The sequence below is a fragment of the Patiria miniata genome, unplaced genomic scaffold (genome assembly GCF_015706575.1).
Source record: "Patiria miniata isolate m_02_andy unplaced genomic scaffold, ASM1570657v1 HiC_scaffold_18, whole genome shotgun sequence".
Classification (NCBI taxonomy): Eukaryota; Metazoa; Echinodermata; class Asteroidea; order Valvatida; family Asterinidae; genus Patiria; species Patiria miniata.
In genome coordinates this window covers 6362088-6379288 of record NW_024037056.1, presented here as the reverse complement: position 1 = coordinate 6379288, position 17201 = coordinate 6362088, and the positions used below count along the sequence as shown (strand labels likewise).

The 17201-nt window shown below is 39.1% G+C and overlaps 1 protein-coding gene across 3 annotated transcripts; it reads right to left on the bottom strand.

The window, feature by feature from the left end:
* Positions 1–4319: 4319 nt before the first annotated feature.
* On the bottom strand, positions 4320–15968 carry LOC119724426 (carbonic anhydrase 2-like). 3 transcript variants are annotated; one of them, XM_038195479.1, is made up of 10 exons: positions 15736–15968; positions 12436–12510; positions 11049–11078; positions 10770–10805; positions 9479–9658; positions 8145–8293; positions 7150–7242; positions 6818–6893; positions 6056–6222; positions 4320–5345 (listed from the first exon to the last, which is right to left on the bottom strand). In XM_038195479.1, the coding sequence occupies exons 2-10, from the start codon at positions 12485–12487 to the stop codon at positions 5214–5216; spliced, it is 915 nt and encodes a 304-aa protein (XP_038051407.1). In that variant the 5' UTR covers positions 12488–12510; positions 15736–15968; the 3' UTR covers positions 4320–5213. The 3 variants fall into 3 exon arrangements, with proteins under 3 accessions (XP_038051407.1, XP_038051406.1, XP_038051405.1); XM_038195478.1 differs by lacking the exon at positions 15736–15968 and adding an exon at positions 14576–14664; XM_038195477.1 differs by lacking the exon at positions 15736–15968 and adding an exon at positions 12885–13021.
* Positions 15969–17201: the final 1233 nt, after the last annotated feature.

Below are 17201 nucleotides of genomic sequence, written 5' to 3'. Positions count from 1 at the left end.
AACGGTTGCTCGAGTTTAAAAGATCAAATCCAACACCGCACCCCGTAGTAGCGCAATAGATCGCAAAATTTAACTGATTTTGATAAAACGACATGGGGTGTGATTTCCAACGATCTACATCTTCGTCCGTCGTGATGCGAGGCAATTTATAGTCCGAGGTTAAGTCGGGAAACGAGCTTAAAAACCCGTTGGTATTATTAACTATAACTTCCAGTTCACTGGGTTTAGTGCTGTTTAAAATATTTTGGGATGCAGCTTGATGCTTTGGCTCGGTTGCCTTGGCTACATTTTGATTTACTTGTTTCGTTACCTGATTGGCTCTATCTAGTATCTGCTTTTTTAACAACATAAAAGCAATCATTATTTTAGTTTCAGTTTTAATATAAAAAGACTTTAAAATAAATGCATTCGTTTCACTTGTTTCAAAATGAGCAGACGTTTAAATTAGAAGACGTCGTAGATAATCTAAACGGCCAAAAATCTGTACGCGTAAAAAGGGTGATGTTTAACCCCGGATATTTTAATATTTCCAGCGCCACGGAGATTGATTGGTATACGCAAATAGACGCGAGACCCGCTAAAAGACCTGATGATGATAGAAGACCCATATTTTATGACCCAGAAATAGAAGTAAAAACAGATAGAGATTTTATTGCGCAATTGGTACCCGAATACCCCTACGACTATTTTTTTAACGACGAAAATACTTTCAATATAGTTATAAACGATCTTATAGAAGCGTACGAAGAAGATAGACTAGACTCTGCTTTAGAATCGATCAAAGAAAAAGAAGAACAAATAGATAAAGAGATAAAAATTTTACACGATAAAAATCAAGAAACACTAACCGACGTACAACACAATACGCTTTATTTTTTAACATACATTATAGTAGAAAGAAGAGGCTTCGTCATTCACGGTAAAAATTTAGCGCTAGAATATATCGACGGTATAATAAGCAAACCAAGAGCGAGAATGATTAGAAATGCTGGGATAACAATACGTGGGAGTCTTGTCGTGTCTGGTGATAATTTAGATTTTATTTCTCCGAGTCTTTTAGCGCTGTTACCAGCCGGAGTCACCGGTTCGGTCACCATCCCACCTGGGTGGTACGATGTCGATTGGTTCGATTTTATTTTAAATTATATACCCGGGGTAAGTTTTCGAATATTTAGAGAATCTAAAAAGGTGACGTTGGTGGTAACCGACGTCAATCTCAAATTGCGTTTAAACAGAGAAGTTTCTCGATTACTCAATTTACCCAAAGGAAGACTGATACCCAAAGTGGTGTATACGGGGTCTTACGACGTCAATCCGTTTAAATTTTTGTTTATTCGCTGCCCGCAATTAAGTACGAGTGAAAACTTTTTTGATGGTAGACCATCTGACATCTTAAAAATCGTACCCGTAGGTACGCGCAAACCCGAGCCTGATAGAGTCGAGGATTTCAAGAAACTTAAAAACGGTATAATAGACAAACTGACATTTTCAATCATAGGTGAAAAAGGACAGATCATCAACAATAAGGGTGTGAGTATCATGATCGAGTTGGAGATCTTTTAATTTTAAAATCTTTTTATATTAAAAACATGAGTATAGATGGTAAGGTGTTATACCCCGATATTTCTGGAGATGTACTCCGATTAAATAGTAACGAAGAAACAAAAGTATACAGACTAAAAAAGATTGAAGAGATTCGATCTTTAATCTTAAAAGAGAGAGACCACCGAGAGCACACTTATAAAAAAATAAAGAGAGTGATCGACACTATTAATTACGTAGAGATAGGATTAGAAGGATTGGGGGCTATAGCGGGGGCTGTCGGTATTCCCGCTCTCTTGGGTGTTATATCAACCCCCGTCGGATTGGTGCTAGAAGGAACGTTTATAGGCGCTTTTGGTGTAGATATTCTGCTAAGAATCGCGTCTAGGCGATTATCCGCCAAGCTAAAAAAGCACGACCAGATTAAAATATTAGCAGACTCCAAACTTAACACGATTGAAGAATACGTGTCTCAAGCCATCAACGACGGAGATATATCGCACGAAGAGTTCTTACTGATTACGAGAGAGCTCGCAAAATTTAACGAGCTTAAGCAGAAAATTAGAACAAAGACCAGCACAAAGCTTCAAAAGATTAAAAACGATACAGACTTTGAAAAAGAAGTTAAAAAACGGGTAGATGAACGGTTTGCAAAAGAAAAAAAATCTCTTATCGAAAAACTTACAAGTTCAAATTCTCGGTAAATAAACATTATGAAAGCGATCCGCCGAGTTATACCTCTATTTCACCTCTTAGGGTGTTACCCTCGGCCCCGCCTTTATTGTAGTGGTCATCGTATCTTTTTAGTGCTTTATTAAATTGATTTTGAGTCACTTTAAATAAATCTCTAACTCGTTCTTTGTCTAATCCAACGACGTGATGATAACACGCCGCTATTAATGACCGTTTGACGCAACCATTTCCCCTCAATGTTTTGTAATTAACGAGCTCGTTATATTTATTGATTGTTTCTTGAACATCTTCTGAGCCTTGCTCTGGACACACCGACAAAATAAGTTTCTCCACAGTTTTTCTTTTGTTTCGTTTTAAAATTGACCAATTGATACGATCTTCTTGCGCATTTTCTGCTGAAAAATCAAAGTAACGTGAGACTATTTCACCGCACGTTTCACAAACTAAAAAACCATTCTCGATGATTACATGATGATCGCACTGATCTGTTTTATCAGATAGCTCGAGGTTTTCACTCTGAAAAAAAGTCATTGATATATTTAATAAAAACCGATATTATTTTTTATTAATTTTTCAAATACTCGTCGGTCTAAACATATTACTCTCCATTTTTATAAAAAAAAACCAGCTTCTCTACCTTTTTACAGGTAGAGGAGCTAATTTTTTTTGCCCCGAGCTTAAGGTCACGTGGTGGTGACTCACCTCATTTTTCAAAGTCGCGTTGTTTACGCCAAATTTTTATCGTGCCTCAACACGTTTCAAGGTCACGTGGTGGTGACTCACACATTTTTCAAGGTCACGTGGTGGTGACATCACCTCATTTTAGCGACGACAGATTTTTTTTTTTTTTTCTCTCTCTCTCTCTCCCCCGGCGTCAGAGTTTTTTTTTTCTCTCTGCGTCAGATTTTTTTTTTTTCTCTCTCTCTCCCGGCGTCAGGATTTTTTTTTTTTTTTTTTTCTCTCCCGGCGTCAGAGATTTTTTTTTTTCTCTCTCTCTCTCTCTCTCTCCCGGCGTCAGGATTTTTTTTTTTTTTTTTTTTTTTTCTCCCGGCGTCAGAGATATTTTTTTTTCTCTCTCTCTCTCTCGGCGTCAGGATTTTTTTTTTTTTTTTTTTGGAAATCGGGGGATTCCCCTATTTTTCCAAAACCGAGAGCGGCGTGTCCAGGCTCGCCGCAGATTTTTTCGATTTTGGTCCCGTACCCCCGCCCCCCTTACTACTTATGCAGCAATCATCAGATGACATATGCGTAGCAGCGGGGGGGGGGAATATTTTCTAACGACTGCCAATATTTTATAACGACTGCCCATTTCCAATTGAGATGCTTTTTTTTCACCGGCTCTTCCCCCCCCCCCCCCCCAATATTTTTGTAGTGCCCTATTTTACGAAGAAGTACCTTTTTGCTGAACAAGATTAGTGCCCTTTTTAAAAAGAATTGGTGCCCTTTCTGTGCCAGTTGCCGTTCGGGTGCCTTTTTTTGACGCACGTATCGCCCTGAATAGCCGCATATATTGTCCGTTAGTTTCAATAATCGTGGGTTTTGAACAGCGCCCCACCGACAGATGGTCCGGGTCGTTCGGTCGAGCGTAGACTTGATGGCAAGTCGTTAGACTATAGTGGTTTATGTCCGTCATCAGCGCCAGAATCCGCATACCGGCCATGCCACCGCCGTTCACGCAACGTGAGCGCTACCGTACCAGTCATGCAAAAGTCATGTACAGTACATGTACGATGTACATTACATACACGTACACCGCGCGGCACGCATGGGATCGCACACGCATGGGGTCGAAAATGTACGTAGCGTCCCCGCTACTAGGACAGCATGCGGTATGTCGTACCCCCGGCACAGAGCTTGGCAGTCGCGCGCGGCGGACGCGATTAAAACCACTCATTACAGACTTGATTTCAAGTCTAGGTCGAGCGTTATGTCGGTGGTCATTCAGTTGTACGTTGGGTTTGTATGTCCATCGATAGTTCGATTGGTCGGTCGGTCAATAACAAATATTGCAAAAAGAACAATTTCTCAAGCTAGTCCTTGATATTTGTTATCTCGTTTTTAATTCAATGAAACGAAACTAACCCTTCCGAAAACCGAGAACACCAGTATATGTTCGCTTTTTGTTAATTGTATATTTTATTTTCACTGAATATTGGAGAATTTGATAAAATGTGTTGTATATGCATGCGGTGTTGATTGTTTTGTAGATATAACATATGTTTGTACTATCTCCGAAGCATTCGTTGACAGCAAGCATATACGGCTTGTCATTAAACGATGGCAATTATTCCGCTTTTGTGTATTACATCTTCATTTAATTAATATCATTGTTTTAAAACACTGTGAATAGTTTACATTTCCATTGAGGAACATGAATAAAAATTTCGATATTCAATTATTTGGAATCAACTCATAACGCTAAATAACATACCACACCATTATTGTTTCTTGTTATTACACTCTATAAGTTCTGAAGAGTGAAATTAGGGACGAGACGTTTTAAATAGAGTGAAAATGACTCTCATTTTCGATTGAAATAGTCTGAAAAATGAACCACTTCAGTCGAAGTTCGAGTGAAAACTCGATCTTTACGATTGAAGGAATTTCACTCTAAAAGGTCTTGTCCCTATAGTTTCCGACTATGGGAGTGAATCATTACTGGAATGGAGTGAATATTCACTCTTTGGAATTTAGAGAGTAAAGATATATAATCAAATAAAAATGAAGACTAACATTGATTTACGTATAGGTCCTACAAGCATACTTTATTAAATTTTGAATGTTACGGTATTTCTTTTCCTCGATTGATTACATGCATATTTTAATACTTTCACCAATTAACTACAAAACTCAGAAGTTACACAAAGGTTACCTTAATATGATAAACAACGGAGTCACCTTATATTTTACCAGTTTTATGAGGTCTTCAACGACATGAAGGAATCGTGATTATCTTTTTCATAGTTCAGTTTCCAAGGTTACCAGTTATTACGATGAGAGTGCAGGATTGCCCGACCGTTCACTTCCTGTAGAGGGCGGTAGTTATCCATCAGCCTCACCTGGGTAGCGTCGGTTGCGTTGTTGGCATAGAGATTGTAGAAAATGTTCATCTGTTTCCGGAAAAAAAATATAGAACCAAAGTTGCATACTTTTCAGTGAACATTCTCAGTTTCTGATATAATTTCTTGGCCTGCGCTGTTGTCACGCGCAATGTGGGAATCTGGGTAAATTCGGAATTTGCCCAGGGCAAAGTGGGAATTGCAACACAGCGCAGCAAAGTGGGAATGTTGTCTCTATTACCTATTGGAAACAGTCCTGGATTTTTTCTACTATGGACCTGGGCAAAGTGGGAATTTCCGTCGATTTCGGCGTAAGTGCTATAGTGTTGAAATTACTATTCCTACATTGCGCTATTAATAAACCTGAGCAAAGTGGGACTATTACCAATGGGTGAGTTTTACCTTAACACCCCTTATCAATAGCAAATTGAATCAAAATGGACAGAAAATTCCCACTTTGCCTAGGTTCGGTAGTAGCGCAATGTAGGAACAGTAATTCCACCACAACTTGACTATAGCAATTTCATTGAAATTGACGGAAATTCACACTTTGACCAGATTCAGTAGCAGTGAAGTGAAGGAAGATTTGGGCAGTTTGGCTGTTTAACATGGGCACATTGCAAGAAATGGTAAAACCCCCCAATATAAATGACCTTGCCACGCCACTGACTAGCGAAGCAAATTTAAAGATTTGAGTGTCTATACTGCCACCAAGCGTCTGTTAAGTGTCCAGTCTTATACCACGTGAACTTTAAGCTTGCCTTTGATTGCGGGATCACTATTGGCTGTTCCCACACTGACCAGATCACGTGTTCGTCACAGTGAGGCGTGGTGAACGATCCGCGGTACCGGTAGAACCAGTCGATGTTATCGGGAAGAAATCCCCTCAGATCCTTCAGTTGCGACTTCGGAAGGGTGTAAGAATCTCCTACAAACAAACAATAAAGACTAATCCCTTTATTTTGATAACTGTTAAAACCAGTGATCTCATGTATCTGCATCTGCATCAATACTGCTTAACACTTGCGTTGCAGGTGGAGTAAACCGAGAAGGGTTGTGAGTGCGCATGGATGTTTCTAGTTTCTTAAGTCCTTGTATACAGTTGTTGCTTGAAGGGTAGTTACTTTGTCAGTGATCGTAGTAATGTTCACAGGTAATTGGTTTTATTGGTTACAGTCCTTGCAAAATAAGAGTATTTGTAACAGTCCTTTTTTGCTTGTCTGTGGAAGGTATTTTGCGTTGGAAGATCTAGATGAGCGTGTGGTCGGGCGTAAGTTGGTTCTTGCCAGGAGGGTCAGGTGACCGTGTATTGCATTGTTGAATGGGCTGCTCTTGTAGTCATAGTCTCTGAACATAAATCTTGCCCCTCTACGTTGGACATCTCGATTCGGCGTTATGTCTATTCTTAATTTGTATATGGATTTTCTCGTGTTTCAAGGTTTACAGTGAAACTGGTCAGTGAAGACTCGATAATTGTAGTTCCCGTTTTACATAATTTAAAATTGCTAAAACCCTGACCGTACCTTTATGGCCGAGGCTCGGCAGACCACTAATGAACTCATCCAGTGTAGATCCTTCGAAGTGTGGGTTGACACCAACCTGCACTCGATGAAAAAAAAAGAATTAAATTACTACAACCACCAGATGTCCAGTTTTTTAGCTTTAATTTGTCTTAATCTTGATTGAACCACTTTGACGAAGATAATGTATGCAAAAATTGTTACCTATGCGAAAGAAAAACATAATGCTGATATAAATCGTGACTCGCGCGAGTCACGCTGCATGCTGCGCTTTTTGGGTCGGCCATTTTGTAATTAGACTTTTGTCTTTACCTTCTTATATATAGGGACTTTACCTGAAGCATAGCTGCAAAAACTGCAACGCCATCAACGTGGTTTTTCGCTTCGGTTATGGACGTGTAGTTGGTGTCATACGTCACGAAATGCATCTGAAGGAAAGTGTGATATTAGTAATCAATATCTAATATTACAGTTTTAACTTCAGCTTCTCAAAGAACATGTAAACAACGCTGATTTGGTGTAATTATATCCCCAGCACATGTCAACTAATAAGTAGGCCAATAATTACCTCCAATATACACACATACTGGAATTTGTATCCTTGTGGAGACATTTCTTTGTTCTCGTGTGGTAAAGTTTTCGAGTTTGAAAGTGTAGTTTCAAATTGTTCTTATTTTAACCAGAACTAATTTCCTTGGCTGAAATTCGGACTTAATATCCCTTTTCTAAAACTCTTCCATTTGCGACACATCAACCCACCTTGGAAATTCCTAGTTTTTGAGTAAAGTCAATATATCTATTTTGTGATAACCTGGTGTAATCATCTATAGAAATCGCCCTGACATGTGGAGACGTATACAATCTTTTGTTCCCTATTGTGTGCATGTCTCCAGAGGGCACGGTGTATCAGATCACGATGTATCACACACAAAAAGGAAACCCAGATGTAAATGTTAATTATAAAAAAAATTCTAATAAATATTTTCAAATAAGTAAAAAATTCATGTGTCCTCTTTCCAATGATTCCTTGATTGCGTGTCTGTGGTCAGGGACGATTGAGCATTCATTGTTATTCTGTAAAGGGTCAAAACCTGTACTTTGTTTATACACCCATGTATAATGACACACTCTTGGTTAAAAAAGTAGATGTAGTGGTTACGGCGTGAAGCCAACTTCCTGCAAGCCTTTTTTTAAAGTGGATTTTAAAAAAAGGTAAATACGTCCATTATTGGGTACAAGAGAAATATGCTTGCGCGGCTGTGTTTAAACTGTCGGCAAAACACATGTGACGTGGTCTTTTCTGTCACTATATTCGTTCTCATTGTTATACCTCAGCATCGAATTTCCGTCCGTTAATGGCATGCTCAGATCCCTTGGCATTCGGGTTGCCCCAGTGATAATGCAGTTGTTCCACCTTATACTGCTTCCCGGGTAGCCCGCCCTCATTGATGAAAAAGTCGCCGTGAATATGGAGTTCAACTGTTGGTAAATCATTGTTATATTGATTTAAATGCATTTTTTTACGCTTTTTGCTCAAATGAAAAAAAACAACGGAAAATCCCACTTGGGTGTTATTCTGCGTTTCTAAGACAACGGAAACTGTTCTGAACCATCGTCAATTTGAATTGAAAAGTTATAGATAAAAATAGATTAATTGTTTTAATGCAGTGCTTCAAAGGGCACCTTTGTGTCTCATTTAACCCTAGTTTTAATTTTCATTTTGCAATTTTTAAGGGTTTGGTATCTTTTTATGCTTAAGCGAATTTGCATATTCGTGAGCAAAATTGTAATATCGTTTCAGGCAAAATGCTAAATGTTAAAGCTGTTGCTGCACCAAACGTTGCCGAAAGTTTGGATACTATGGGGCAAGTTTGCGCAAGAACTATTGTTGACCATTGGTTAACCAAAGTTGACTAAAGTTAGCCCGAACTTTGTCTAGTCGATGATGGTTGACTACGGTAGTCCACTATTTGGAACCAGCCTACTGGGGCTGGTTGCATCGCTGGTAACCAATATCCGCGCGCATTCATAACGTACAGCAGGGAGCCAGGACCCAGAAGTTTTGACCAGCGTTTGACTAGAGACGTTTGCACGTTGCTATTAGTGCGCATGCGTAAGGTACGTCACAAATCAACCACTAGTCGACCAATGGTCCTTGCCCGAACTTGGCCTGTGCTGTAGTAAATTTTCTTTTCTTTCGTTTGATTCGTTGTTGTGTCAGTATGGCAGTAAGCAATTGAACAAACTTTCTCACCAATGTTTTCAATGAGCTCTTTTTGGGGTTCACAATTTTATCAGAAAACACATGTCTTCCTGAAATGACATTACAGCAACAACGCCCTCAGTTGTCCAGTAAACCATGGACAATTTTTAATGTCTAAAGAAGTGCACTTTTCAATAAAATTAACCCAAAAGGGATGTCACATAGTTTTCACACAGTTGGGAAGAGAAGAAACCTGCACAAAATATATTATTGGAAAAATTCATTGCATGGCCCCTTTATAGCTCATTTGGCAATTCAAACTTGTAAAATAGACCCCTGGATTTTAAATAACGGTGTAATTTCGAAATCAAACTCTTTTCTTTCCGACTGGTTTTTATGGTGCTGTCTATCAATCCAATCATTCCAAATCGTTAAATGTTCTGTTTCTGTTTTATACACACCAGAATGTCCGTTGTTTTCGACCCTCAGAGAAGCATGACGGGGCCGATCTTGACTGCAGAATCCCTGCAGATTCAAGAAGTTGAAACTAACTTCCTTTGCCGTCTCGGTGTCTATGTTGATCGGTGATTGGCGCTGGCCCGAGCAGAAGTCGGGAAACGTGGTCACCCAGTTGAACGGTGCTGAAAAGACAAAACAAGGCAAGCATATAGTCAAGAATGGCTATACAGGGTGAATAAAAAAAACCGAAACCGAGATATTATTGCTAATTGGAACAGAAGTAGGGCGCATGGGAATCAAAGTGAGATATCCTCTGTTAGGGTTGAATCTCCTCTTCAAAATGACACCCTGGTCATGTCATTACATTCAAGGTTGACTGAGCAGTGACCAATTTTATGAAAGGGTCTATTTAGATACTTGCGCCACTTTTGAATTGTGGTTTTTGTTGTATCATTTGTGACAGAGTGAAAGGCTATGGTTGCCAATCAAGGCAGGTGGGGGAAAAAAGAGGATTTCACCATGAAAAGTGGCGCAAGTCTCTAAATAGACCCTTTCATAAAATTGGTCACTGCTCAGTCAATCGTGAATGTAAGGACATGACCAGAATGTCATTTTTAAGAGGAGAAACCTAACAGAGGATATCTCCCTTTGATTCACACGTGCCCTACTTCTGTTCCAATTAGCAATAATATCTCGGTTTCGGGGTTTTTTTTATCCACCCTGTATACTGGAAGTCTTATACATACATCTTGTTGTTTTCTTTCTTTCTTTTGTACCCCGGAGACTGGATTTTGCCCATTCATTGGTGTTACGGGGTAATCCTACACGAGAGCACTTCCCGGCGCAAGGGGTGTCAGTCGGTCAGGTCAGTCAGTCGGGGAGTCAGTCAGTGATGCACAGAGGACGCTATAGGTTGGTCCTCGTGGACCGGCAAGGACATGTTAATCGTACTTCCCTTTTGTTGTAAAGCTCAGAAATTTTGGTAGACAAGGGATTTAACAAAACTTGCGTTGATCCGTAATTGTCATTTTCGATACTATATAATAATGATTTACAACGTGTCATTGTAGAAGTCAGTTTACGAGATAACTCATAGTAAACAGGTTCGTTTCAATGTTTGCATTCAGCTTAGATGACGATTGAAAGGCATATGATATAGATGTTACAATTGTGTGGTTATTTATTGCGCAGTATACGCTATTATGTGATCAAAATAATGTACATCACCTTGTCATTTGATCGTTATGCCAGTTACAGTGAACTTATCTTACAATATTATTATAGTTATCTTACATCCTGAACCGCCTCCGTAACCCCATTCCGGTTCACCTGCAAATCAACCATATGTTACAAAATTGCAACTTTAATACAATACAATAATATTGATTAAAACAATTTGCCTGCACAATGTGCTTGCTCTTCATTATTTTATTTTTCAAAGTGTATTCGAAATTTAAAATCCATTCTTGATTTTCTAACAAGTTTTTTTTTTTTCCAATGAAATTATTTTAATAACGACATGCCAAACAAATCTTGAATGAAAATAGTTATCAATTTGACTTGAATTTTTACCATCGACACTATAGATCCAGCCAGCTGCATCTGCAATACAACAAAAGCAAAGAGACACATTTGCCTCATTTTTATCAAGATTTCTTCAAATAACACAGTGGCATTAATGACACACTATAAAGCTGGACATTAGCTATAACCAAAAGTAAATGCGAAAAAAAATAACGCGTGTATGAGCATCTACTAGGCTATTTTTTTGTGAAAGACACAATAATGTTTGCCCGATATTTTGGTAGAGTAATTTGGTATAAAAATCAAACTAAATGAGACTTGTAGGTTTGCATGGTGACAGGCCCAGATTACCCAATAGGCACAGTAGGCGCTGTGCCTAGGGCCTACGAAAAATTCGGGGACCTACCAAAAAATACCGCAGTGTGCCATAAAACACATAAATAGGCCTACCCACACCACACCCAGGCGCATAGAAAAGTTTTTAAAAAGTGTTCGGGTCCCTCAGAATTTTTGATTTTACCAATGCTGTACAGCATGTAGGCATACATGTACCCCCAGTGTTTTGTACTTTGAATTTGGTGCCGGCCTAGGGTGGAGTAGGGCCTACGGAACACTGGTGCTTAGGGCCTATACGAAACACCTAATCCGGGCCTGCATGTGGTCGTGAACAACATACAGGGTGAGTAAAAAAAAACACGAAACCCAAATGTCAGGACTATTGTTTTAGTGAAGTTCTGCATGTAGCACTTTCAAAATCTAGGATATAAAAGCCCAATTCATAAGCTTTTTTTTTAGTACAATAATCACTCAAATCACTTGTGTACTTTTCAAGCTACGGAATTTTAAACACAACCACCGTTTTAAAGTTCGGTCCACGGATCACGAAAAGGTAAGTGCTCTTTCAGCAAAACGAAAGCCAATCACAAAGGGATGTGTGTGAATTGTTTTCGTTTTGCTGAAATTTAAAGAACGCACACCTTTTTTGTGATCCGTGGACAGAACTTTAAAACGGTGGTTGTGTTTAAACTTCCATAACTTGAAAAGTACACAAGTGATTTGAATGATTCTTGTACTACCAGAAAGCTTATGAATTGGGCTTTTATATTCTAGATTTTAAAAGTACTACATGCAGAACTTCACTAAAACAATAGTCCCAACATTTGGGTTTCGGTTTTTGTACTCACCCTGTAAACTATTTATTTTGAATGACACAGTAATGTTTGCCCATAGTTCCGATATTTTGATAGAATAATTTGGTATCAAATTAAACAGGCTTGTAGACTTGTGAATGTTATCTCTCTTGAGTTGTGTGGTGCTGAGAGAAACAGTATGCTCTGTTCGTCATCAGGAGACTACAAATCTTCACAACCTCTTAAGTGGTTAATCTTGCACCAGGCCCTGTTTTTCGGACCATACAAAGAACAAACCAACTTACTAGCACACGGCAGGGCCACGAGCAGATATGCCAGCAAGCACAGGAATGCCATTATCAATTGAGACTTCGGTGGTTCTATAAAAAAAAGAGGAAAGAAACAAGGAGACGATTCGTACCATTTTGCCTCTGTGCTGTAAAACCATGATCATAATATTTCGCTGCAAAACTGAGCTGAGCTGTCCCACCATATGTAATTGCCTTTTTAAGGATAAATAAAACATTTTGAATTGAATTGAATTGAATTTGAATTGAAAACGAATTAGAATATCCGCAAGTGTATGCTTTTAGGTGATAGCAAGTATTTTTTTCCCAAAACGGCCGAATTTTTAGACAATTTTTAGACTGCCTTGCAGTTACTGAAACATTCACTTCAAACGCGAAAGCCCCCCAAAAGGGGGGGGGGGGTAGGGAATTTCTAAGAAAAGGCGTTGTAATAATCCAAAACTCACCCTGTATTCAAAGATGCACGATGCAATCGACTCACGTTAGAACAGTTGGAAACAGGAGACAATGTGTCTGGCCGGTACGCTCGCAGAACTGAAACTGATCTGCATGGCGTATGCGTTCCCATTCTAATATTAATTTATCGTCAGAAATAACGCACTTTACGCCCGATCCGAAAAGACGTTCATTATAGAAAAACCGGCTTTCATAATGCATCGATAATTATGCTTATTGATACGTGATATGGCAGGGAGAGATGGATCCGTATAGTGTCGCACTCCCCGGTTCGCCCCTCCACAAGAAATATGCAGTGTTGGAGTACTCGTATACTAGTATACTCGTACTCGAGTACAACTCGAGTACACGCAAGTCCTCGGCCCGTACTCGACGATCAGTACTCGAATTTTGGCACGGACTTGTTGGTTTGGCTCGGTACTCGACTCGGGAGTACAAATCGAGTACATTTTTTTTAAACGCAACTCGAGCGCAGTGGCGCGGTAATTTACAGTCTGCATTACGGCCATAGATTAGTGAAGGGAATAAATATCGGGAGGTATTATAACACTCTGTTTAAGACCGGTGGGAGTTTGGATGGGTGATAATTACCCTCGGCTTCGCCTCGGGTAATTATCACCCATCCAAAGATGATTACCTCCAAAGATGATCACCTCTAAAAGCAGTCGAGGCCCATCGCCATATTGAAAATTGACGCTGGCGGCTGGCGCTCCATTGCAAAATAGGGCCTAATTTCATCCATATTTCACAGAAATACGAGCTCGCAGTCCTCTGCACGGCTTCCAACCTTCATTTTTACAAATCATCAAGTTCACGGCCTTCAAAATGCTCTAATACTGAAGAATTTGATTGTGAACTGGCCGGCGTAGGCAATTTGCCTGCAGCCTGAGTTACCATTACAAAAATGTAAGAAATTAAAGTGCTTCTCAGAGGTATCCACTCACAATTCTGAGGTATGGAGTGCCACTTGATCATGTGGTCAAATGGCTTGCAGTTTGATAACTGGGACCAGATCAACAAAAAGGCATAACATTCTTATATTTGGACATAATGGACTTGATTTTTACATCACATAAAAGAGTACAGTTCAAGGAACAAACTTAACACACAACATCTATCATTTTCATCACTCCTTGGCAGTGAAAATCTGGGTTGAAAAAAAGTTAGTTTTCAACTTGTGGTCCATTTTTCACGCTGTAGTGATTTCCGCATGACTTAGCAAACAATTTGGTCCTGGGAAGAGCCGAGTCAATGTTGTAAGGAAAGAGTTACCCCTCTGGATACGCCTCATTATTTGTTACTTAGGCTGAAGACATCATCTTGAATGTTGCCGTTCTGCACCGTTTTACATTCAATGTTGTTATACTGCACAATTAGTTGTAGCTGAAATAATACTCTAACGGCACGGAATTGACACGTAGAAATGAAAGATTAACTGTCCGGGTCTGACAAATGCATCTACCTATTCAAAGGGCTAAACAGATGTTGAGTCATGCATGGAGAAACATTTTGTAAACCCATCTAGTTACCTTCGAAGTAAAATACAATAAACTATCCTACAAAAAGGGCTTCGCCTTTGTTCTTTGTTGGCAGCTTTGGGAAGGGCGCAAAAATATTATTTGATTGTTAAAAATACAAACTAATCAACAAACACGACAAACAATACTTCCTATGCACCTACCTCAAAATGGTTATTAAGTTGTCGACTTTACAGCTTTTGTCAGCCACGGCTTCAATGTATGTGCTTGCGCGGCGGCCCACACAAAATGGTACACCCACTCAATGTTTAGAAAGGTATATAGTCCAAAACTCACCCTAAAACAACAATACACGATGCGACTGACTCATGTCAGAATAATTGGATATAATAGGAGACACTAATTGTACATGTACTTTGTTCTGTGTATATAGTAAAGTACACGTATATTATGTCGTATTTTTGACCTTTGCCTCTTTTTTTTTGCTAAAGAAGGAATTTCTTTCATATTTGGATAGAGTCACCTTCCTAAGCCCGAAATCCACTGGTAACATCAATAATGATTTACATGGGTTCGTTGGTATCAAAAACATAGGTTTGCCACCAAAAGGGACTTCCGCATAGGCTATGACAATCAGGTCCGAAGTTTTGATACAAATTATAGGTACTAAATGGCGGCCATTTTGAAATATCCAAGATGGCTGCCATCCGTTGGGAGTACCCCATCACCAATGATTTACGTGGGTTCCTTGGTATTAAAAACATAGGGTTTGCCACCAAAATGGACTTCATATGACAATCAGGTCCGAAGTTATGATACAAATTAGGTCCGAAATGGCGGCCATTTTGAAATATCCAAGATGGCTGCCATCCATTTGGAGTATCCCGTCAACAATGATTTACGTGGGTTCCTTGGTATTAAAAACATAGGGTTTGCCACCAAAATGGACTTCATATGACAATCAGGTCCGAAGTTATGATACACATTAGGTTCGCTCGCAGAACTGAAACTGATCGCTGTAGCATATTCCCACTGCACGATTGTGAAACATTCATTATTTGTTTTATTCAACACCCTAATAAGTCCTCGTCATCTGATGTGGCAGAGCCACCAATCAAGTGGCCGTGCAATGGAACTTCTGTCTACATAGCGTCATAAATAACGCACTTGATGCCAGATCGAAAGTAGTTAGTTATACAATGTATACAGAACATTATGTGATGAGGGTGTTATAAGGACTTTTTTCTTTTTTAAATTACCAACCACGGCTTCGATTTATGCGCTTATGGCAGCCCATATACAAAATGGCGCTCAGTATTTACAAGCAATAGAAAGGTCTAGGCCCTATGAATCCAGAACTCACCCGAAAAGCAACAATACACGATGCGATATCGGCCACGTCAGAATAATTGGACACTGTTGCTTGTTATGTGTATCTTTAGCTGGTCGCTGTATCATATTACTTAAGTCATAGGGTTCCAAGTAACGCACTTTATGCAAGATGCAAAAAGTAGTTATTACAGAAACACCAGCTTTCATAGTGCATCGATAAGTATACAATCTTTTGTTCTCTATTGTGACATCTCCAGAGGGCACAGTTGTATCAGATCTCTAGCACACACACACACACGCAATTTTCACCTTTTTAAAAATGCTTATGCCGGTCATCTCGTCCGTATGTTTGTTTTTTTGTATATAATTTTATTTACGCTAATTATTGCTGCCAAATTTTGAACAGAAGGCCTTAGGTTTTATTGAATGATGTTAATTTTATATTAATATTGTAAATGCAATTAGGCATTAAGGCCACCATTTGTGGATGAATAGTTTAGTTGCCTCCAAAACAGTGACACGGCATGGCATTGCCTCCTCAAACTGGTTATAGTTTACGAATTTACCCATAACCAGTTATTACAGAAACACCAGCTTTCATAATGCATCGATAATTATGCTTATGGGTACATGAGATGGCAGGGCCAGGGACAGATGTTATATCCGTATGCAGAAATTATTGTACAAATTAAAATAAATTAAATTAATGGTTCATTTGTCCTCAACGGCCTCTTCTGCACTTACCTCAAAATGGTTATAATTTGACGATTTACCAATTCGGATTGGTTTCCATCAATTTTGTTCTTGTTTTGCGTCTATTAAAAATATTTTGACATCCTTTTGGTTGATTAAATGAAAGGTACACTTCTTAAGACGTTGTTTAAAAAAAATCCATGTTTTTCCGGATAGATGAGGGCGCTGTTGCTGTGATGGCATTTCATGACTGGCACTGTTCAGTTTCGAGGTTTTCTGTTCAAACTGTGAACCCAAAACATTTGCTTATTTGAAAATATTTGTGAGCAAAGTGTTCTCATTGGCTTACTGCCATGTACTGACACAACAACGAATCGCCAAAGAAAAGACATTTTACGACGGAGAAAATATCCAACATTCTTGCAATTTTTGGTGCTGCAATAGCTTTAACATTGAGGTTTCTGCCTGAAATGACATAGCACTTTTGCTCATGAATATGGACACCAAACTACCCTCAAAATTGCAAAATGAAAATTGAAAATTAGGTTAAATGAACACAAAGATTCAGGCATTAAAAAGAAAATACATTGCATGGGCCTTTTGCCGCCTTTAAGTCATGAGAATATGCATGAGCCACTGTCGGATATAGCTTTCTTTGCACTGCTACGGAGGTCATATGGAGCCAATTCCGTTTGGAATACTCATTATTATAAATTTAGCATGGAATTAAACTTTGCTTGCATATATATCCGAATCCCAGAAGAGGCATGCGCGGCTCATTCTCCAATTTTATTCCCGAATCAA